The sequence below is a fragment of the Pongo abelii genome, chromosome 5 (genome assembly GCF_028885655.2).
Source record: "Pongo abelii isolate AG06213 chromosome 5, NHGRI_mPonAbe1-v2.0_pri, whole genome shotgun sequence".
Lineage (NCBI taxonomy): Eukaryota > Metazoa > Chordata > Mammalia > Primates > Hominidae > Pongo > Pongo abelii.
Window position 1 is genome coordinate 127,362,930 of NC_071990.2, and position 24,559 is coordinate 127,387,488.

The 24,559-nt window shown below is 38.2% G+C and overlaps 1 protein-coding gene across 1 annotated transcript; it reads left to right on the forward strand.

The window, feature by feature from the left end:
* The first annotated feature begins 799 nt into the window (after nucleotides 1-799).
* On the forward strand, nucleotides 800-24,025 carry HINT3 (histidine triad nucleotide binding protein 3). Its single transcript, NM_001132288.2, is given in 5 exon segments — nucleotides 800-1,182; nucleotides 10,679-10,796; nucleotides 16,006-16,075; nucleotides 18,605-18,731; nucleotides 21,426-24,025. Coding segments are annotated over 5 exon segments (549 nt in total). The 5' UTR covers nucleotides 800-981; the 3' UTR covers nucleotides 21,459-24,025.
* Nucleotides 24,026-24,559: the final 534 nt, after the last annotated feature.

The window sequence follows — 24,559 nt, forward strand, 5'->3', positions numbered from 1 at the left end:
TGGTTATAAAACCAACCTTGCGTTTTTTGACAATTAGAGAAATATATGGCATGTTTTAGATGCTCAGCAAGTGCGAAGTATCACAAAACGAAAAGCTGAGGTCAAATCGGAGTCCACCTTGAACACCAAGCTAAGGAATTGGTACTTTTTCTTTGAGCACATAGTTACTGAAGGTTTTGCCTGAGTGACAGGAAAATCAATAAATAAGTTAGAAGGTGATTGCGTTGGTTTAGGTGAGGCATTATGAGGCACTGGCATTGAATTTCTGGGATATTTCAGACTATTAACTATAGGACTCCACATCTACTTGTATATGAGGAATGTGAGATTTAAAAAAAAAGGTCGCTATTTTGATCTAACTGTGCTGTTAACAACAATGAAAAGTCAACAGAGATGTAAAGGTCAGTTTTGGACATTTTGAGCTTAAACTCCTACAATTATCGTGGCTGAAAAAGCAGCAAACATGATGTCTGTTGAAAACAAGGCTTTAGGAATTTTGCTCATTCTTTAAAAACCTACGAATTTTAAAAATCAAACTTTAAAAAACTAAAAAAAAAAAAACGGCAGCATAATACAATATTTGGACACGCTATACCATGGGCTTTGAAGAACGCCTGTCTAGAATACCCAACAAGCTCCACCACGTCAGACGCTCCCGCGCCTCTGTGATGTCACCACGACGCGCTGGGCGCTCGGCGTCTTGGCAGACGTCGTGCGTCATTACCAACGAGGCGCAGGGGTCAGGACGACTCTCGGCAGCGCCATTGCGCGCCCTCTAGTGGCAGCCGGTTTTGAGGCCGGCCTCAGGCTTTGAAGTTCCCCACTGCGTCTCCTTCCCTCTCCCCCCAGCCTGGATCACCGCCCAGCGTCAGGCGAGGGGCGACGTCTCGAGGTAAAACGGAGGAGGTACGGGACGCGGAGACTGCGCGGGCCCGGTAGCCCTGGAGAGGCCGAGGCTCTAGGCCGCGAGGGGCAGGTGCAATGGCGGAGGAACAGGTGAACCTCAGCGCCGGCCTGGCCCCCGACTGTGAGGCCTCGGCGACTGCAGAATCAACGGTTTCCTTAGTGGGGACCTGTGAAGCCGCTGCCAAGTCACCGGAGCCCAAGGACTCCGACAGCACCTGCGTGTTCTGCCGGATCGCGGGGCGGCAGGACCCGGGCACCGAACTCCTGCACTGCGAGGTGGGCGGCGACGCGCGGCCGGGGGTGGGTGAGGACCTGGCCGCCCCTCGGAGCTCCGGCAGGGAGCCCTCGCCTTTGTGGACCGGGTGCAGAGGATCCCGATCGCTATTCAGCTCGCCGAGGCAGGGCCGCTCTGTGTGGATGGGGCTCAGGGAAGCTGGGGATACGCCCACTACGGGCCTTTCTGCGGGGTCCGGGTGCTGATGACAGACTCACTCCTAGGGGACGGACAGGCGGTGGCTCCAGCAGTATCTTTGCTGTTCCGAGGGGCAAAGAGTGAATGACAGGGCCGAATGCTTTGGCCTATGTTTGCAGGTACCCAGGTAATTGGTACAAATAACATTTTGTGGCATCTCCTTTTATTACAAGGATTCTTCTCCACTTTCAAGATACCGATTTTAAATCCTGCACACTCTAATACCGATACTGATGAGAAAACTAGTAGAAAATAGGTAATGATAATTGTGGAAAGCTGTTTGTTAGATTGGCAGAAAATAGGCTGGAGGGAGTGGGTCTGAGGTCAAACTATTATTGAATTGCCTCTGAATTCCACTGTCAGTTGGGATGCGTGGACATTTTCAGAGCATGAAGACTTTGCCCAGATATTTTTAAACGGATAATCTGGCACACACTTTATTCTGTTGGTTTTACTTGTCCAAATAGAAACAACTTTTTGAGAGAATTCGCTCCAAAAATTGTGTCTTTTGTAGTAAACATTCCTTTATTTTTTAAAAAATAAATAGAATTCCTTTTAAGCACCTTGTTTTGGAGGTTTTTGAGCAAGATAAGGGACAGTCTGTGTCCCGATTTTACAATCTAAAGGGCGGAATGTATACAGAGGAGGTAGCCAGTTACAATGCCTCGTGCTGTGGTCAGGTGATTTTACAGTATTTTGTGAGCTTGTGGGAGGAGCATCTAACCCAGCTCTGAAGAATTAGGGAAGGCTTTCCAGAGGAAATGAGACATGAAGAAATAAGTAGGAGTTGATCAGATGAGGAAATGGAAAGAATAATGTCCCAGGTGGGGAGACCCCCCGAGAGGTTCAGTTTGTGTGATAGAAAAACTAACAGAAATTGTCTAACTAGTGCATAGAGTTTGAGAGGATGAAAGGCAAGGCTGGAGAGGTAAACAGGGGACCAGATTATTAAGTGTGTTGGAAGTCATGTGAAGGAATTTTGTCTTTATCTGAAGAGCAAAGTGAAGCTTCACAATGTTTAAGGGTGGGTTGGGAGGAAGATGTTGCGGAGTTATAGGAAGGGGGTTGATGTTTGAAAGGTCATTCTGGCATCATTGTGGAGAATGATTTGGAGGAGACCAGTCTGGAGGCATGGAGACCTGTTAGAAGGCTAGTAGAGTAATCTACCCTGATGATGGCCTGAAATGAGAATGTGGTAGAGGAGATTATGAAAAGTATATCAATTTAAGGGATACAGTATTCAGGAGGTAAAACAGGCAGGACTTGATGGATACAGGTCAGTGATTCTCAACTGGGGGCAATTTTGCCCTCCCAGGGGACATTTAGCAACGTATTGAGATACTTTTGATTGTAACAACTTCTGGCACTTCTAGGGGTTGCTTCTGGGACCTAAATAATGGGTAAAAGCCAGGGTTGCTATTAACATGGTACAGTGCACAGGACAGCACCCCCACCACCCCATCAAGACACACACATAAAACAGGCTTATCCAGCCCTCAAAATGTCAGAAGTGCCAAGGAAATGAAAGAGGGTGAAGTCAAAGATGATTTCCAGGTTTCTGGCTAGGGTAAACTAGTAGTGGTGGTACCATTTCATTAAGATCGGGAACATAGGAGGAGAAAAGATGGCCAGGGGAGTGGTGGGGGGTAGCAAAGCGATGAGTTCAGCTATGGAGTTGTGGAGTTTGAGGTGAGTTTGAGGCATCTAAGTAGAGATGTCTTTTAAATGGTTGGATAGTCTAGCACTCTGTAGAGGGATCTGTATCTCTAACCCAGATTACAGGAACTGTCAGTTTATAGATGGAAACTGAAAAAGAAGGGAAGTGATGAGATCACCCATGAGGTAAAAAGTGAAGGGGAGGCCTACACAGAACTCTGAAGAACACTAACATCATAAGGGACAGACAGAGGAAGAGGACCTGGAAAGGGAACAGAGAAGGAACAGAGAAATAGAAGGAATGCTGGGAAGGCTAAGAGAAAGGGAGTATGTCAAAAAGAAAGGAATTGTCAGCAATGTCAGCAGCAATATTAGCCTGCCTTCATCCTCAAATCTGGGTTAGGTGACCCTTGTATGTCCTTGCAGAGTCAGAGCAGGACTGGTTGTGTCCCCAAAGTGATGTTCATTGACCTTGAGGAGAGGAATTTCATGAAGTGGTGAAGCAAAAGGCAGATAGCAGTTGATTGAGAAGAACTTGGGAAAGGAAGGAGTGAAGACAGCAAATACAGACAACTCTCACAGGAATTTGGCAATCCAGGGTAGGAGGGAAAGGTAGTGGTAGCTACAGGAGAAGCTGGGGATTAGGAGAAAGATTTTAAAACAGTGAAAGCTTTTGTGTGTTCAAATCCCAGTGGGAAGATGCCTATAGAGAGAGGTTTAAAATGGCCCAAGGGGTAGAATGTTGACCCTGGGAAAGAGGAAACTCATTCCTCACTCTCTGTGTGCCAGGCACTGTTGGAGGCATGGGAATATAGCTGTAAACAAAACATGCAAAACTCCTTGCCCTTGTGGAGCTCACATTGTAGTTGCAGAAAAGGATAATAAGCAAAATAATAAGTAAAATTTATAGTTTATTAGATGGCAGAAAATAAAGAGGAAGGGGATGCAGTTTTAAAGTTTTAGTCAGGAAAATCTGCACTAAGAAGGTGACATTTGGGTTAAGCCTTGAAAAAGGAGAAGGAGCAATTATATGGTTATTTACAAGGAAAAGGTTTGAAGTAGCTCCTGTGAAGGCTAGGAGAGAGAATTAGGGAAACAAGGATTGTTGTACAGCGGGTCACGTGAGGTTGAGGACATTCAATTTCAGGTCATACCAGTCTGCTCAGTTGTGTGATTTTCTTCCCACTTTCCAGCAGCTGCCGAAGGCTGGGATTACACAAGGTAGGCAGTTGTATTGACCCAGGGTTGGGGTTTTGCCATGTGGGTGTTATAGAAGTGTAGTGAGACATAGTTAAGAAGTTACGGAGCCGGGCGTGGTGGCTCACGCCTGTAATCCCAGCACTTTGGGAGGCTGAGGCAGGTGGATCACGAGGTCAGGAGTTCGAGACCAGCCTGGCCAACATGGTGAAACCCCATCTCTCCTAAAGATACAAAAATTAGCTGGGTGTGGTGGCAGGCACCTGTAATCCCAGCTACTTGAGAGGCAGAGGGAGGAGAACTGCTTGAATCCGGGAGGTGGAGGTTGCAGTGAGCCGAGATCGCGCCACTGCCCTCCAGCCTGGGTGACAGAGCAAGACTCTCTCTGGGGGGGGGCGGGGGGGAAAGACGTTATGGCAAGCAAGTGGCTGAAGTGGTAGACCATGGAATATACGCTGAATAGGAGAAGGAAGTAAAGACAGCACCTGACAGGGAGAACGAATACGCACATCAGTTTTCTGTTTGCAGACCTCTGTTGGACTGACCCATAGAGTCAGAAGGGACCTAGTTCTGCCTCTTCAGTCTCCCTTTATTTTACTAAATATAAAAGTAGGCTAAAGAGAGGTAAAGTGCATTTTTAAACTCAGAGTTCAATATTTAGTAGATCCTTAGAAACTGCTTTTAAATTTTGTATTCTGCAATTCCAATAATGAAACTAATAGAAAATAGATACTAGTAGCAGTAGAAAGCTTTGTCTAAAAATAGTCATCTAAAGGAGTGGGATCCAGACTTCTATCACATCCAAGGTGAGAATTTTTCTTGGTTAGGAACAAAGTAAACAATATGAAGAGTCTGGGTATATTTTCATGGTAGAAATAAGACATGATCAGTACTTTCAACTAATTTACACCCTAAATTAGGGAAACGGGGAGTATATACAATAGCCCATTGTCAGTGGAAAAACACAAACTGTGCTTTTTTTGTTTTCCCATTCAACAACAGCAATCAACACAGAACACTTCTGTGACCAAACGTATGGAGGTTTTCCCCCACATACTAAGCAAACAATCAGTTTTGCAGCAGACACCAGCTGGGTGTCCTCCATTTCAATTCTTATACTATCTACCAGGTGATAGCATCAGATCCCGCAGGTTGAAGACTCAGTCCCCAAGACTGGCCTGCCCTTCCCACCAGTTGCAAGTCCAGGCCTCTGGAACTTCTGACTGACCAGCTTGAAGCTGGGGATCCCACGACCTTCTCTTTGGGTTCTAAAGCTTGCTAGAGTGGCTTACAGAACTCAGGGAAACACTTAGGTTTACTGGTTTATTATAGAGGATATTCCAAAGGATGCTGCTGAAGAGATGAATAGCCCAAAGTATGGGGAAAAGGGGGCAAAGCTTCCATGTCCTCCTCAGGCGTGTCCTCTCCCAGGAGCCTCCATGAGTTCAGCTATTCAGAAGCCCTCTAAACTCTGTTCTCTGGGGCCTTTTATGGAGTCTTCATTGGACAGGCCTGACTGACAATTCTGTATTAATGTGACTGGACAAAAAGGGTATGATCTAATACTAGTAGACTGAGTGGGGAAACCCAGCAAGGCCTGTCCAGATTCTTCTTGGCCTCTCTGTGAAGCTTTCCTTCCTCCAGGGTATGAGGCAGAATCCCTGCAGAAATGAGGGTTTCATGACCCACAATCAGAAAGGTCAGGGAAGATTATAGTCCTGACTTGGGCAGGTGAGGGGAGGGCAAGAGAAGGGCAGAGAGATTGTGAGATTCTTTTTCTGAGGCCTGTCTCTGAGGCCTAAAATGCCTCAACATGGTAACAAAAGACTGTAACAAGGGCGTTGGGAGTTACAAGCCACAAATCGTGGATGGAAACCCATATATATATATATGGCACACACATATCCGTATAATACAGAACGTAAGATACATATGCATGTATAATAGTGCTCCCAAAAGTTGTGTATCTTTTTCAAATTGAATCTAAGATGACTTGATGTACAAGAGCTCACTCGTTAAAGGGTAAAGATTAATCTTTTTGAAAATAATAATTACATAACATAATTTGATGGTTTACATCATACATTCATATACTCATGCAAATATATTCATTGCAAACATTTAGAAACTGTTGGGTTTATATAAAGTGTAATTCAAGTACAAAAGAGAAAAATTTCCATTTGGAAAAATTGGAGTTACCAGCATCATGAGGGGTTAGTCTGGCAAACCTTTCCAGCAAAAGCTGTAGAAGATTCTTTACTCCATAAACCTCCATATGGTGTTGTCTAATTGTATACTGCAGATTTAAAACTAAGCAAAGGCTGAACCATGCATTCTTAACGGGGCAGATGACACTCCCAAAGGGGTGAAAATTGGTTCTTGGTGGTGGTGGGGAAATACCTTACTTTTTCATGTATGAGGCACAGATATATATAGAGTAAACACAGAGTATAGCTGTGGTATTAAAATCTCACGGAGATGGGATTAGAAGAAAAAAAGTCTTAAAAGGCTCATTAGATAAGAAATAATGAAAAAGTAATTGAGTAACACTGGACTAGAATTTATCTTGCTTGGGACTATACTGAGGAAATAACTCAGTGCCAATTTAACTTGAACGTTGTCCCTTGTTGGAGGATGGTTAGCATCCCCGATCTCTGCGCACCAAATTCTAGCAGTATCCATGATCAAAAGAACATCTATGTATTTCCACCTCTGGTTGAGAAACACTGCTTCAGAGCCACACTCCATCTGCTGGGTCCACGCTGGCAGCTTTTTCCCAACAAAAAATAGATATCTTGCCATTCTTGATATCCGTGAAGCTAGTGATAAGGTATTCAAAAGGGGGAGGGGGAGAAAGATAAAGAAAACCTGTCTTTGTAGTCTTAAAGCTGGCCAAGTTTGCTAGATGGATGATAACAGAAGCAGCAAAAACATGGTTTTTCGATTGGCAAGATCTAAATTCCCTCTGGGATTTTTAGCTTTTTTAGTTATGCATTACAGAAAGCACAGAAATATTTAGAATGGAGGTTGAGTGCCAATCTGCCCTATTTGGGTTTTCAGATTTAAAGAAATCTGAAACAGTTATTCGTTGTATTTAAATTGATTATTAGAGTCAGTGGTGATAATGAAGTCAGGATAGGCTAGCTCTTCCTCTAATCCATGCATTACCAAAAGGATAAAAGTTGGTTCTTCCCTGGGGCAGAGCAGAAGTGGCAGGAGAAAAACAATTTTTATTCTTTTTATATGTAAAGCATAGGTATACCATACAGAACATAAACATATATACATTGTATCTGTGACATTAAAACATCATGGGAGGGGGCAATCAGAAAACATCTATAAAGGCTCCTTAGGGAGGTGATAATGAGAAAAGGTTGAGACACACTGATCTAATTCAAAAATGGCCACAATTCCAATTTAAGAAGGGGTTTTGCAAGGAGAAACTGGAAGATCATAGAAAATCCATCTCTGTTCCTGGAAAAATACCTGAAAACCCAAATGACACACCATTTTTTAAGGGGTAGAGGAAGGTGTATCAGTAACTTTATCTTCTATGAAGCATCTGTCATTTATTTATTCAGCAGTTTGGCAGGCATACTTTGTTATTCACTTGGAGTTCAAAGATGAATATGGCATGCCCCACACTTGAGGAGCTTCCCTATGATCCAAATTCAGTGCAGGAATGAAAATGCTCTTTGGTGGATGTCGTTAGGGATGGATAGGCAAAATACTGTATCTTTAAGTCACTTGAAATCATTCTTCGCTTTGAATGGAATGATTATGCTACCAGCATGACATACAGTTAGGTTTATTGTTGTTTGTTTTTTATTTTTAGGGATTGCTTTTTTTTCTTGTGAAGTGTGAAGTGTATATGTTAAATATTTACATGTTTTCAGAGTCAAAATTGTAAAGCAAGGTACATTTGGAGAAATCTAGTATCCATTCTCTTGTCATCTGTACCATGTTCTCTTTCTTCATAAGAAACTTCTAAAAACTTTTTTGTTTATCCTTCCATTGTGAGTAAATAGGTATTCACATGTCTGTATTTGTATTCTTCTTTCTTACACACAAAAGATAGCTTAACCACTCTCCTGCTCCTTGCTGTTTTTTAAAAAAACCTTGAATATATCTTAGAAATAATTTCATATGTGTATGAAGATCTTCCTCATTCCTTTTTAGAGCCACACAATACTCCATTGTGTGGGTTTGCCGTAATTTATTAAACCAGTCTCCCAGATGCATTATGAACGTTTGGTTTATTTTTCAGTCTTTTGCTATCATGAATTATGCTGCAAAGAATAGTTTTACACACACACACACACACACACACACACATCATTTCATATTTTTGCCAGCGTATCTATGGAATAGGAGGATCATTTTTCTTAAGATGAACCATGTACATGATGCCTGGATCAGCAGTAGGAATGGGACAAAGGGTGACATCAGAGCTAGTTTCAATATTTCAGAAAGCTTCATGGAAATCTAATTTAGTCAGGGTGTAGGCTAACTAAAACATCAAGTTTCTATATTTTTGAGAGGAATTTTATCTATTCCTGGTGATAAGAGTCATGTTGATTGGTAGTTTTTATTAAGATTGGGATTGGGTAATTAATTAAGATTGGGAAAATAAATTATTGATATATGAGAGTTAGTAACCAAAACCTTTCAATATAGAGGTTGGAAGACAAAACTAAGCATTTTGTTTCATTCTTATGACTAAGTTATGCAGTATGAGACAGCAGATTTTTAGGAACCTCTTTAGCTTTTCTCCTGCTAGCCATTAGACTGGCACTTGCTAGTTCTATTAATCTAAAGAAGTGTCATTCCTGCTGTGAGGTAGAGTATGGCTACATCATCTCAAACTAATTCTAACCAGGTTGTATTCTGTACCAGAATTACCTCTGGATTTTAAAAAATTAATGCCATATTTGAGGGGAAATAAAGATATATAACGTTGTGTTATGAATCAATCTGGGAAGTAGGATTGTAGCAATTTTCTTGTACTAGATTTAACCCCCAATTTTAATTGTTTCTGAGCTGGAAGTATTAAAGAAATAATGGTAATCCCAGCACTTTGGGAGACTGAGGCAGGAGGATCGCTTGAGTCCAGGAGTTTGAGACCTGCCTGGACAACATAGGGAGATTCCATCTCTACAAATATATATATATAGCCTGGCATGGTGATGTGCATCCCAGCTACTTGGGAGGCTGAGGTGGGAGGATCAACTGAGCTCAGGAGATCAAGGCTGCAGTGAGCCATTATTGTGCCACTGCATTCTAGCCTGGGCTACAGAGAAAGACCCTGTCTCAAAGAAAGGAAAAAAGGAAAATTTTAAACAATCAAAAACATTGTAGTCCTTGACCTTATCCTTTTCTAAAACATTCCATGGATATCAATTTTTAATTTTAATACTAGACAGAAAAACCATAATAAAAATGATAGAAATGGATTAAAATTGTTATATAATTGTCATGTTTGTTATCTTAGGATAACCAGGATTACTGGAATGGATATGACGCACTTGTTTGAATTGAATTTTGGCTCTTGGAATGGAGAACTATTGAGCAGCATTGCATTCATGGATTTTTTCTAAGGGAAACTCTGCTTACACTGATTTTAATTAATTTTTATTTAATATAAAGTAAAAATTAAAATCAGTATAAGATACTGGATAAGATATTCACTATCAGATACTTAATATGGTTATTTAGTGAATATAGATTTTCTTTTAGGAAAGTTTGAAATTCAAATGTTAATACATTGAAACACGCTCTTCCTTTCCTTTTCTTTTTTTTGTAGATTACTGTGTGGAGTAATGTAAACCAGAAAACTGATGCCATACATGTATTGTAGTGGTCCCATAAGTTAGTACAATATACTGGAATTTGTTTCAGCATTTCAGTCTTTTTAATAGTGTAAAGTGGCAAGTATAAAAGTATTTGGATATAATTGCTTTTAAAAATGTTTAAAAAATGCAATCCCTGGACATGTAAATGCTAGCTGATGTTCTTTTTGTAATTGAGAAAAATACTACGTTGGGAAAAAATTAAATGTAGAAAGGAATTTATCTATCTTGCCGTGATTCTGTAGCCAAACCTTTAAAAATATGTATCAAGAGTGAAAAACTTTAGGGTAGGGATAGAGAAATGTGTAATGAAATAATAAACTCTGAGATTATTGGTAATGAAGTTTTAGTGAACCTTACTCATAATTGTTTCCCCAAAATTGACTTTATGTGTATTTTTTATTCTCTGGAATCAATGAGCATCTCATGAAGGAAGTGTTATGAACTTAATGCATAATTATAAAATTGCCCAGTGGGGGTTAGGTGTAACATAAGTATCATTTCCCTGTCAGACTGAGATTAATGATATTTAAGTCATGCCAGAACAGCATTAAGAAATTCTTTTTAAAAATTCACTAACAAATGTTTTTTCCTTTAGAATGAGGACCTAATTTGCTTCAAAGATATCAAACCAGCAGCAACTCATCATTATCTTGTGGTGCCAAAGAAGCATATTGGAAACTGCAGAACTCTAAGGAAAGATCAAGTAGAACTGGGTAAGATGATGGTAGTATTCTTCATGTTTACATCATTTTCAGTTGGCATCAGTGATGGCAGTGAAGATTAAAAAGAAAAAGTCTAGTTAAGTACTGTGAAAAAGGAGCATTATGACTTTTTGAAATTTTCACTATAAAGAATTTTATATTCATTAAAAAAATAGTATAATACTCATGTATTCATTATGCAGCCTCCACATTTAGGAACCCACATTTAGGACAATTTAAAAAAATATATTAACCTTTTCCCACAGTGATTTTGAAGCATAAACCAGACATCATGCTATTTAACATTTAAACTGTCCGAAAGATAATATATTTTTATGACTTTTTTTTTTTTTTTGAGACAGAATCTTGTTCAGTCACCCAGGCTGGAGTACGGTGGTGCAATCTCGGCTCACTGCAGCCCCCGCCTCCTAGGTTCAAGTAATTCTCCTGCCTCAGCCTTCTAAGTAGCTGGGATTACAGGCATGCGACACAATGTCTGGCTAATTTTTGTATTTTTAGTAGAGATGGAGTTTCACCATGTTGGCCAGGCTGGTCTTGAACTCCTGACCTCAGGTGATCCACCCAGCTGGGCCTCCCAAAGTGCTGGGATTACAGGTGTGAGCCACTGCGCCTGGCCTATTTTTATGACTTTTTAAATGATGGACTTTCTTGACTCTGAAATGAAAGGTGCTATGAAAAATTATAAACAAACAAGTTATGATATGACAAATGAGCTCATATTGCCTTATGGTGAGATCATGTTGGTATCTGCCGTATAGTATCCTGTGAAGATGAATTAGCACCAAAATTTAATTATGAGTTTTTAGTGATGAACTTCTAGCTTCTGAAAAGGAGAGTCTGAATCTTGTCTATTGAGGATGATTGCTCATTTTCCTACCCATGCCTTCTGTGACTTGTCACCTATCGTTTTCTAAGACATTTCTAAGCTTACTTCAAATCTGCCTTTAAAAAAGATAATTTCAACTTTTATTTTAGATTTGGGGGTACATGAGCAGGTTTATTATGTGGGTATATTGTGTGGTGCTGAGGTTTGGGATACAAATGATCTGTCACCCACGTAGTGAGCATAGTACCCAACAGTTAGGTTTTCACCTCTTGCCCCCATTTCTCTCTCCCACTTTTAGTAGTCCCCAGTGTCTATTGTTGCCATCTTTTTGTCCATGAGTACCCAGTGTTTAGCCTCTCCTTATAAGTGGGAACACAGAATGCTTCGTTTTCTGTTCCTGTGTAATTCATTTAGGATAATGGCCACCAGCTGCATCCATGCTGCTGCAAAGGAGATGACTTCATTCTTTTTTATAGCTGCATAGTATTACATGGTATATATGTACCACATTTTCTTTATCTAGTCTACTGCTGATGGGCACCTAGGTTGATTCCATGCCTTTGCTGTTGTGAATAGTGCTGTGACTCACATACAAGTGCATGTGTCTTTTTGGTAGGATAATTTGTTTTCTTTTGGATATATACCCAGTAATGGGATTGCTGGGTCAAATGGTAGTTCTATTTAAATTTTTTTGAGAAATCTCCAAACTGCTTCCCACAGTGGCTGAACTAATTTGCATTCTCATCAACAGTGTATAAGTGTTATGTTTTCTCCTCTGCCTTACCAGCATCTGTTATTTTTTTACTTTTTAAAAATAGCCATTCTGATTGGTGTTGAAATAGTATCTTATTGTGGGTTTGATTTGCATTTCCTGATGATTAGTGATGTGGAGCATTTTTTTCATATTTTTTTGTCCTCTTGTATGTCTTCTTTTGAGAAGTATCTTTATGTCTTTTGCCCATTGTTTCATGGTGTTTTTTGGTTGTTTAAGTGTTTAATAATTTATTTACAGATCTGGGATATTGCACCTTTGTCAGATGCATAGTTTGCAAATACTTTTTCCCATTCTGTAGGTTATCCATTTACTCTGTTGATAGTTTCTTTTGCTGTGCAGAAGCTCTTTAATTTGGTCCTACTTGTCAATTTGTGTTTTTATTACAGTTGCTCTTGAGGACTTAGTCATAAATTGTTTCCCAAGGCTGATGTCCAGAATGGTGTTTCCTAGGGTTTCTTCTAGGATTCTTATAGTTTGAGGTCCTACATTTAAGTCTTTAATCCATCTTGTGTTAATATTTGTATATGGTGAAAGGTAGGGGTCCAGTTTTATTCTTCTCCGTATAGGTAACCAGGTATCCCAACACCATTTAATTGAATATGGTGTATTTTCCCATTGCTTATTTTTGTCAACTTTGTTGAAGATCAGATGGCTGTAGGTGTGTGGCTTTATTTCTGGGTTCTGTGTTATGTTCTGTTGGTCTATGTGTCTGTTTTTGTACCACTATCATGCTGTTTTGGTTATATAGACTTATGGTATAGTTTGAAGTTGGGTAATGTGATGCCTCTAGCATTGTTCTTTTTGCTTAGGATTGTCTTGGCTACTTGGGTTTTTTGGTTTCATATGAATTTTAGGATAGTTTTCTCTAGTTGTGTGAAAAATGATGTTGGTAGTGTTGAATCCATAGATTCCTTTGGGCAGTATGGTGTTTTAACAATATTGATTCTTCCAGTCCATGAGCATAGAATGTTTTTTCATTTGTTTGTATCATCTACGATTTCTTTCAGCAGCATTTTATAGTTCCCCTTGTAGAGATCTTTCACCTCCTTGACTAGCTGTATTCCTAGGTATTTTTTTGTGTGTGTGGCTATTGTAAATGGGATTGTGTTCTCGATTTGAGACTCTCAGTTTGAGTGTTATTTGTGTTTGGAAATGCTACTGATTTTTGTACATTGAATTTGTATCCCGAAACTTTACTAAAGTCATTTATCAGTTCCAAGAGCCTATTGGTGGAGTCTTCAGGGTTTTCTAGATATAGACTCAGATTGTTGGTGAAGAAAGATAGTTTGACTCCTTTTCCTATTTGGATGCCTTTTATTTCTTTCTCTTGCCTGATTGCTCTGGCTAGGACTTCTGAAATCTGGAAAGGCTTTGTCATGAGGTTCTGGGATTAGTTTGATCAGTATTTTAATGTAGCCTACGTGATAGATCAATTGGGCTAGATTTTTAAAAGGTAAGAAACCACTTTAATGGAAAACCTTGATGTGTAGTTCATTAATATTTAGGCTAGTGAATTAACTAACAATTTTTAAACTGTCGATTCTGAATACGGCAAAGTTCCTTAGTCATTTGAAGTTCTATCAGTACATTTGAGAACATATATGATTTATAACTACAGGGTAGCATTTGAGCTTATAGCAATTAGATCCAATTTAGATTTACCTGATTGAAACATTTCACCTTTCTTATTAAAAGTTTTTATTTTCATTCTTGTAGTTATTTCTTAGGTTTCACACTTTAGCTTTTTAGGAATTTTTCAATTTATATTCAGCAGAAGTGGAGAATAGAGGCTGTTATAACTAGTTTTGATAACGTTGCAAATTAAATGTTGCTAATTTTGAAGCAGCTGGTAGGTATTTGGGATTCCTTTACATTTTCCTCTTTGCTTTTGTGTTATATTTGAATATTTCCATAGTAAAAGTTGTTGCAAATTAATAATTTTTATATAATTGATAAAGTTGAGGAAACAATAAGCATATGGAAGAGTTCAAGAACACTATCAAGGAGTATGACTATAATTGACATTTATAGAACTCCACTTAAATACAGCATACATGTTTTTTGAAAAGCATATGTTCACCAAAGTTGACCGTATTCTGAGCAATAAAATACAGCTGAATACATATCAAATGATTGAAATCTTATAAATATGTTCTCTAAAGACAGTATAATCAAATTAGAAAAAGAAAAAATTGCAAAAAAAGATATAGTCTGGCTTGAAGTAATTTGGAGCTTTTTTTTGGACTCTATGGTACTGACCTAGTCTTGGAAGGCTGGCAGTCTCCCAGCTCAAACCTGACTTAAAGAAGTAAACATTAACAATGATTTTGTAAGTCTCAATATATCAGCCATCCTCTGTAGATGTTTTTACTTCTTCCTCTTTCAAATACATGATTACACCATTTAGAAACTATAGAGGCCTAACATTTGGCATTGTGCTTTGAAGATCCCAGGTGACCAAAATTTTTCTGGTGGACAGGTTTATTCCCACCTGAAGGCCATAAAACATCAAGAGAAGAAAGATGATAAAGGAGATGGAATTTGGAAGCCAGAGTCGTTATACAAATTTTTGGCTAGTCAAGGATAGGCTGACTGGAACAGATACCATATCCTTAATTTGGGCTCAAAGACAAATTCAAAGTTTTCTTGTCTTATTAAATCAAACAATTTCTGTTTAATTACTTGGTCTTCTTGATGAGAATTAGTGCTCATATGATCACATGTCCTAAATAGCCAGCTGTCCTAAAGTCTACCTATCTGTGAGATTTTGTGATAGTGATGTTGCACTGAGGCTCAGTTTGAAACTTTATTTCAGTTGTTGATAAGCAAACTTCTCAGTGACTTAAAGCTACTGAATGTCTTCATTTTTTATTTTATTTATTTATTTTTGAGACAGGGTCTCACTCTGTTACCTAGACCTGAGTGCAGTGGCACAATCATAGCTCACTGCAGCCTCGACCTCCTGGGCTCAAGAAATCCTTCTGCCTCCACCTGTCAAGTAGCTAGGACTATAGGTGTGCACCACCATGCCTGGCTATCTTTTTTTTTTTTTTTTTTTTTTGAGACAGACTCTTGCTCTGTCACCAGGCTGGAGTGCAGTGGCGCAATCTTGGCTCACTGCAATCTCTGCCTCCCAGGTTCAAGTGATTCTCTTGCCTCAGCCTCCCGAGTAGCTGGGACTACAGGTGTGCACCACCACGCCCGGCTAATTTTTTGTATTTTAGTTGAGACGGGGTTTCACCATGTTGGCCAGGATGGTCTCGATCTCCTGACCTCTTGATCCGCCTGCCTCGGCCTCCCAAAGTGCTGGGATTACAGGCATGAGCCACTGCGCCTGGCCACCCAGCTACTTTTTAAAAAAATGTTTTTTAGAGACAAGGTCTTGCCTTTTTGCCCAGGCTGGTCGCAAACTCCTAGGCTCAAGTGATCCTCCTGCATCAGTGTCCCAAAGTGTTGGGATTACAGGGGTGAGCCACTGTGCCTGGCCTGAATTTGTCTTTAAATGTTTACCCATTTGATAGGACAAGAGTGAAGATCAATGGCAATTTGTGAACTTAATGTCTCCTCTAGTGTAATGTTGTGTCTTTTCTGTTTTACAGTTGAGAACATGGTAACTGTTGGAAAAACCATTCTTGAAAGAAATAATTTCACTGACTTCACGAATGTGAGGTGTGTATACTTCCAGATGGAAACCAATATTATACATTATTGACTTTTTTCAAAATGTCATTTCTCCATGGAAAATGGAAACAGAGGTGGCAGTTTGTGGTTTAAATGTAGTTTTCCTGAAAGTGAGAATATAGTTTATTGGTAGTATAAATGTAATAAAACTTCCTCTTGTGTCTCAATATCTTCCAATAATTTCCACTTGAAGTTTGGACAGACAAGTCTATATGAGCAGTGGGTAGGTAAAATAGTTACAAGTCTACTTTTTAAAAAAAAAATTTTGAGACAGGATCTCACTGTGTTGCCCAGGCTAGAGTGCAGTGGTGTGATCATGGCTCATTGCAGCCTCAACCTCCCAGACTGAGTATCCTTCTACCTCAGCCTCCAGAGTAGCTGGGACCACAGGCAAGTACTACCACACCCGGCTAATTTTTAAATTTTTTAGGTAGAGACAGGATCTCCCTATGTTGCCCAGGCTTGTCTCAAACTCCTGGGCTCAAGTGATTCTCCTGCCTCAGCCTCACACAAGTTCTGGGATTACAGGTGTGAGTCACCACACCCAGCAAGTCTACTTTTCTTTGTTCAATATGTGCATTCCTATAAAATTGTATGCAAGTTGAATTTTCTTAGAAAAATTTTATATGATTTAAAAACACATGATTATAATTCTAACGTGAAATTAACTTGAATTTGTTGTCTGCTGAACTCTGGCGTAAGCACATGATGTTCAATTTTTCAACTGTTTTTTTTTTCTTTTTTTTTTTTTGAGAGGGAGTCTTGCACTGTCCCCCAGGCTGGAGTGCAGTGGTGCGATCTCAGCTCACTGCAACCTCTGCCTCCCGAGTTCAAGTGATTCTCCTGCCTCAGCCTTCCACGTAGCTGGGATTATATGTGCATGCCACCACGCCTGGCTAGCTTTTGTATTTTTTATAGTAGAGACAGGGTTTTGCTATATTGGCCAGGCTGGTCTCGAACTCCTGAGGTCAAGTGATCCGCCTGCCTTGGCCTCTCAAAATGCTGGCATTACAGGCGTGAGCCATTGCACCAGGCCTTTTCAAATGTTTTAATTTGTCTAAGTAATGTTTTTCTTTTTAAAAGATTTCCAATTTTGCTTCTATGACCCAAGCAGGTATAATGGAGATTACTTCTAACACTTTTGACCTAGAATTCAGAATAGACTTGAATTCTAATGCCATCCATGCTACTTGTGGTGTACTCTACTTATACTGTCTGTGTGAGTTTAGACATGCCATTTAGCCTCTCCAAGATAATACCTGCTCTGCCTGCTGGTAGGCACAAATGAGATTCTCTGTGTGAAAAATCCTCCAAAAACTGTTAAGCATTACCAAGTGTGATAATGACAAGGAACAAATGGTGTTTGAGACCCTTTGGCCAGAAGCCACACATTTCCTTCACAGTCATAGGATGCTTATTAGAAGAATGAACATTGGACAAATAATCGAGAGCCCTGAGTCTCAACTCCAGCTCCACGACCGTCTAACTTTGTGACCTTGGGAATATTTTAAACTCTCTGGATCATGGCTTCTCCATCTTTAAGATGAAAAGATTGAGTGAACCTTTGAGTTGCTTCAAGCTTCTAGATTATTTGATTCTACATTATATGACTGTTTGGCAGAAGGAAAACCTAGTCTCCTCTTCTAGGTAGTGGTGGAAATTTTAAAGTATGTACTGCGTATGTGACTCCACATTGCTAGTCCCAGAGGATCACTGCTGCAGTATAGCACTTCTTCTATGCCTCCTTTCCACACTTCCACTCACTGATACCTTGAACAGGCAAATATTTATAGGCTTTGATTGTTGTTACAGGTGTGTCTTGCTCTGCTGAGCATAGGTGGACTTGCAAAACTTTTTGTAGGCTTATTTTTAAGAACTGAAATCATTTTAAAAACTTTGTAATGATTTCCTTTGAATTCCTTTAGAATTCTCGTGTATCTTTTAGAAAGCACATAATTATCATTATCATCTAACTTATTTTAAGTATTAAACAAGAAACCTGGGTGATGACAAAAGTTTTTTATGATGACATAATTAATCTCACTACTGAAATATTGTTGGTTTGATGGGAAATGTCTCAGTACTTTATTAAAGGAAAAAGTGTGCCATCTACTGGCTATGTATTGAATAAAGGAACACGACTACTTGAGTGTCCAGTGATGTTTTAAAAAATTCATTGCAAGAGCATATTTTAAGAGAATGAAAGCTTAAGATGATAAAGACTGAAGTGATAAGACATTATGCCAACTCAGAATTCATAAAGATTATACCGAGGCATAATATGCTGTTAAGGCCTTCCTTGATGATGAGCTTATGTTACTATGAACTTCAACATGAAAAGAAGAGGAAGTGTGTGAATCCTCTGAAGTGCATAAAGAGAAACATTAATGAGATTTGTGACAGTCTATTTACCTTAGGTGCTTATTTTGGATCTTGTTAAAATTTATGTGTTTTCACCTGAAAAATGACTTAATTTTAGAACTGGTTTGTCAATCATTTCTTTACTTTCTATTTTAGGATGGGTTTTCATATGCCACCATTCTGTTCCATTTCCCACTTGCACCTTCATGTTCTGGCACCAGTGGATCAGCTTGGCTTCTTATCCAAGTTGGTTTATAGAGTCAATTCCTATTGGTTTATCACAGTGAGTATTCTTGTTATGTCAGCAGCATACAAAAATATTTAAAATATCCTTTTCATTGTAGTTTTTTCTTCTCAACAGTAGGCACTTACAGCTCTCATAGACTTGATTACCTGTTTTAACATACTGCTTGCACATATCCAAAATAATATTTTTAATTTGGTGGATTTTCAAGATCATCAGTCTGTAGGAAGAGAAGCTATGGCTAAGTCTTCCCCATTGCAAGTAGCGGATACGATATAGAAGAACCATGATATTCAGAGTTCTGACTTTGGAGTCAGATCTGGATTCAAATTCTGGCTGCAGTGCTTGCTTGAGGGTCCATGTGAAAGTTACATTTTCTAAGGCTCAAGGTCTTTATCTATTACCTGCATATAGGTAACAGTGCCTACACCTAGGGTTGGTAAGAAAGTTGATGAGGTAACTTATGTGAAAAGCACTTAAAACGGTACCTTGCAAATAGTAAGTGTCAGGAAATGTTACCTGCTACCTCTATTGTATCATCAACATCATTGTAGAAATTGAGTTTTTGTATTTTTTGATAGTTCAAACTCCTTAGAAAAGAGTTGTAGTAGTTAGTAGCATCACCTACCAGATCTGGTTTTTGTTTTTTTTTTTTTTTTTTTTTTTTGGAGACAGAGTCTCACTCTGTCAGCAAGCTGGAGTGCAGTAGTGCAATCTTGGCTCACTGCAACCTCCACCTCCCGGGTTCAAGCTATTCTCTTGCCTCAGCCTCCCAAGTAGCTGGGACTACAGGTGCATGCCACCACGCCCAGCTAATTTTTGTATTTTTATTAGAGATGGGGTTTCACCATGTTGGCCAGGCTGGTCTCTATCTCCTGACCTCATGATCTACCCACCTTGGTATCCCAAAGTGCTGGGATTACAGGTGTGAGACACTGTGCCCGGCCCGAAGTTTTGAGTCTAAAAAAATTACAGCATTCTGCTTTGCCAAAGCAAAAGTGGAGTAGAATTCAGCTGTTTATACATCTGTGGTCTGAAAGTCAACCCTTAGATATTAAGTGACTCTGGGGTCCCTCTAAGGCCAATTGACCACTAATTTACCAGGGTGTTATTTTATGTGTCCATGATGATAAAGTAATCTGTAGTTCCCATATCTGAATAATCATCCAATAGTATTTATTTATCATTAGTTAATGAATGGTATTATTCTAGTCATAGTACAGAAAAATTTAAAAAGTGTCTGATTTCTAGAAACTTCATATTTCAAACATATTATCCCTGTCTTCAACTTGTTGCCCAGATGATTTTATTTAAATAACATAAAATTACAAAAATTAGCTGGGTATGGTGGTGCATGCCTGTAGTCTTAGCTACTTGGGAGGCTGAGATAGGAGGATCGCTTGAGCCCAGGATGTTGAGTCTGTAGTGAGTGATCATGCCACTGCACTCCAGCCTGGGTGACAGAGTGAGATCTTGTCTCAAAAGATAATAAAAAATTAAATCATATATAAGATATATATATGTGTGTGTGTGTATGTATTTGAAATTTTAAAAAGTGAGATATTCTGCCGGACAGCTGGTTTGGGTTTTTTTTTTTTTTTTTGCAAAGTTTGTGTAATAGAAAAGGCTTTTTTTTTTCTATTTGTATTTCTAATTTTCTATAAGAGCTATACCTTTATAATAAAAGATGAATGAAAATACATTTTTGTAATGTTTTGACTATTTTCTTATAGGAAAGACTTTTTTACTTGGAAAACATCAATGTATAAAATTATAAGATATGTTGTTGGTTTATCCTGAGAATCTGAACTCTTCCTAAATCTGACTTTGTTAGCATATCTTATGAGACTTTGAAAAAAATCAAGATAAAGATATTGAAGTTAATTTCAAAATCTTATATAATGATCCAGATTATATAGTGTGATTGAGAAAAACACTGAAATGATGTAACTCACAGACTTTAGTTTACCTTTTTTAAAAAATAGACTTTATTTTTTAGAGCTGATTTAAGTTCACAGCAAAATTGAGTAGAAACTACAGAGAGTTCCTACGCACCCCCTACCCCTCCACATGTACAGTTTCCTCACTATCACATCCTACACCACAGTGGTATATTTGTTACAATCGATGAACCCCACTGATAAATTGTTATCACCACAGTCCATAGTTTACTTTTGAGTTGACTCTTGGTTTTATATTCTGTGGGTTTTGATAAATGTATAAGGACATGTATCCACCATTATAGCATCATACCTAACAGTTTCACTGCTCTAAGAATCCTCTGTATGCTGCCTATTCATCCCTCCTTCCCCTCTAACTCCTGGCAACCACTGATCTTTTTGTTGTCTCCATAGTTTTGCTTTTTGCAGAATGTCATATGGTTGGAATCCTACAGTATGTAGCCTTTTCAGATTGGCTTCTTTCACTTAGTAATATGCATTTCAGGTCTTACTTTACTTTTTAAAACTTTAGTGTTATATTTATTTTCCTTTTCTTCTTGAAACTTGTTAATGAATTTGCAATGTAGGCAAAAATCTGCCTATTTATATACAATGTAGAATAATTATATATAGATATTATATTATACCAAGAGTTTTTTTGTAAGATATTTTTAGGAACAGAATATATAGTACTCAACTCTTCTAATGTGGCATATTATAATAGGGATACCAGTAGAATTATTTGATAGAGACTATGATATCTGGAATTAAAAAGTATGTTTTTTAATTACAGGCTGATCACTTGATTGAAAAACTAAGAACATGAAAATGTCAAGAGTGGAAGATTTTTCTAATCTTGGTTCAGCATGAAGTGGTGTTTAGGTCCCTTTTAAGTCTAATTGCAATTTTAAGATTTGTTGGGTTTTATGAGAGGCTGTTACTTAGTGGCCTTAAATCTTTTCTGAATGTCTGTTTCCTAAGATCTGTGATATAGTTATATGAATATTTTGTTACTGACTTGTTTCAATGGTTACTTGTATAAGGATTTTATATATATGATACTATAGATAAAATCCTATTTAAGACAAATTCTGTTAATCAACAAGGGCTCTGTATTTTTTTTAAGTTAAGATATTTTCATTTCTCAGTAAGTAGTCAATTATAATAGTGATTTATTTATGAAGAATAAACCACTGTAGAAAGTACTTTGTCGGAACCTTTATTACTGTGAAGGAGAAAAAGAACTTAGCTATTTCTTGACAGTTCTATAGTTTTACACATAAATTTTCAAAATAAAGAATACCATACTACACAATGATCTCTGATCTTGCTGAATCATATATGTGCCACTTTTTCCTCAAATTTCAGATGCCAGTTTTCCCTTTTTGAAGCATTGCATCTTTTTAATAAATCTATCTTGAAAGCTATATGATATATATAATTTCTATCAGTGAATTTACAGTAACTATCAAATTGGCTATCAGAATTCACTGTAATGGAATTTTGCCTCTACATAAAGGGGGAAGAAACATAAAGTGGTTCTCTTAATAAAACTAGCAGAAAATGTTGCTTTATGGCATGTTTTTGTATCAAAGAGAAATCAGAGGTTAAACTTTGCTTTTATCATGAAAAGGGCCCGATTTGAAGGTAGAGATAGGCTTAGATGAGAAAAATTGATAATGCAATGTTAATACTATTGATATATCATTTCATAGGCATATTTTGTTAGAAATTGGTTTTTTGGTGCTAATCTACAGGCACAATAGTGAATATGAATGAAGAGTAGGTGCTGTAAGTTAATCCTACATTGTGCCAGTGTATATTAGTACCATGTAAATGAATATGAATAAATGAACATGAGGATTAACGAATCATTGAAAATAGGCTGAGATACTAGTTTTCTTTCTTTTTTAGAGGGGGCATGATATTAAAGATAGTTTTAAGTAACAAATTACTTATTACAAAATTACAACATGTGGAATTAATACTGTTTTATTTGTTCATTAATTTATTCATTCAGCAAACATTTGTTGAACATTTAATGTGTACCAGATATTGCCAGGATCAGGAAATAAAGAAATAAAAATGGACATTCAGCCTGCAATTGCTAGTACAGGGGTCAAACAAAATCAGTGATTAGAATTTAGTGCGTTAAGTGCCATGATGCCTTCACAGCCAGAAGAGGCTGTGAAGGGATAAACACTTCTGAGAGTGGGTGGTAGTAGAACTGAGTATTCAAGACTGAATGTTAGGCAGGTAGACAGTGACTGGTTAGGCTGAGAAACTTACAAGTATTTTCCTTGAGTTCTGCTTCCACTATTATTTACTTTACAATGGATATGAATGTTCAGATTTCATCTTATTTATTGAAGGTGGAGAAAGGATGTGGAAGTAGGGGTTATGGGCTCTCAAAAGTAGATTTATAGAGATTTTTTTTATCACTGTTTTGTGATATAGTTCACTGAGCACTTACATAGATTAACAGTTACAAGTTTCCATAAATCAGTTAGAATATGACTAGCTTCAGGGAAGGAATTTTCAACAACTGCAATCTTTGATTGTTTTACTATGGGAACTTGCAGTGATATAATTGACATTATTTAACAATAATAGGTAAAGTAGGCCTGGCGTGGTGGCTCACGCCTGTAATCCTAGCACTTTGGGAGGCCAAGGCGGGTGGATCACAAGGTCAGGAGTTCGAGACCAGCCTGGCCAATATGGTGAAACCCCGTCTCTTCTAAAAAAATACAAAAATTAGCCGGGTGTAGTGGCGCATGCCTGTAGTCCCAGCTACTAGGGAGGCTGAGGCAGGGGAATCGCTTGAACTCGGGAGGCGGAGGTTGCAGTAAGCCGAGATCGGCCACTGCACTCCAGCCTGGGTGACAGAGTGAGACTTCGTCTCAAAGAAAAAAAAAACAATAATAGGTAAAGTATTTAAGGAATTCTCAGATGCCTTATGGACCTCTTCAAAAATGTGGTTAGCCAATTGATTCAACTTTTATAGGTTTATGTGCTCTCATATAAACCTATTTGTTTCCGAGATCAGACGAGATCGGGCGCATTCAGGGTGGTATGGCCGTAGACAACCTATTTGTTAAAAACCCTTGGAAACACATTTTTTATAGAGGTTCTCATTTCGTTATAAAGATTAATAATCAAATTACTACAATTAATATCCATTTAGCCTTTTCAGTAGTCTAAATATTTGGTAACTCCCTAGCCATCTATAACACTAGTTCAGAACAAGGCTAATTCATAACCTGTCTTAAAAATGTTTGAAGTGGTATCAAGAGCATTGTTTATGCATGTTGTGATACTATTTGTGGAACTGTATAATGAGCTATTTCAAACTGCTAGAAGAAAATGAAATAAAAATGGAAAAATACTGTCAAATTTTGCCTGTCTGGACTTTTTAAGTAGTATTAAAAACAGAAATTCAAAGGAAAGATGTTTTATAAATTGGCTGATCAGTGTATGAAAGGTATACTGTAGTGATGTAAACACACCTCTTTCATATAAAGAATCCAAGGTTAAGAGCACAGCCTTTATTATTGTAACACTTATAACTTACATACTTCTAGATTTTGATATGAAAAAGTCATTTACAAAAGCTGGTGCCCACAACTTTGATTAATTTTTTAGTATGTACTAGGTACAAGTACTCCAAGTCACTAAAATGAAACTAATACTTGTTGATTCATCTATTTATGAATCAGCTCTTATCCTTGCAATATAAATAAAAACAACAGATCTGACTCAGCTGAAATCAACTTAATGAAAATGTCTAAGTCCAATTCTGATTGAGGAGAATGAGATCCTCATTACATGATTAGTTATTTAAAATCACAAAAGTTGAGACAGATTCACAATGAACAATCATGCATTAATTAAACCAATCCTTAAGCCAAATATCTTTTAAGTATAATA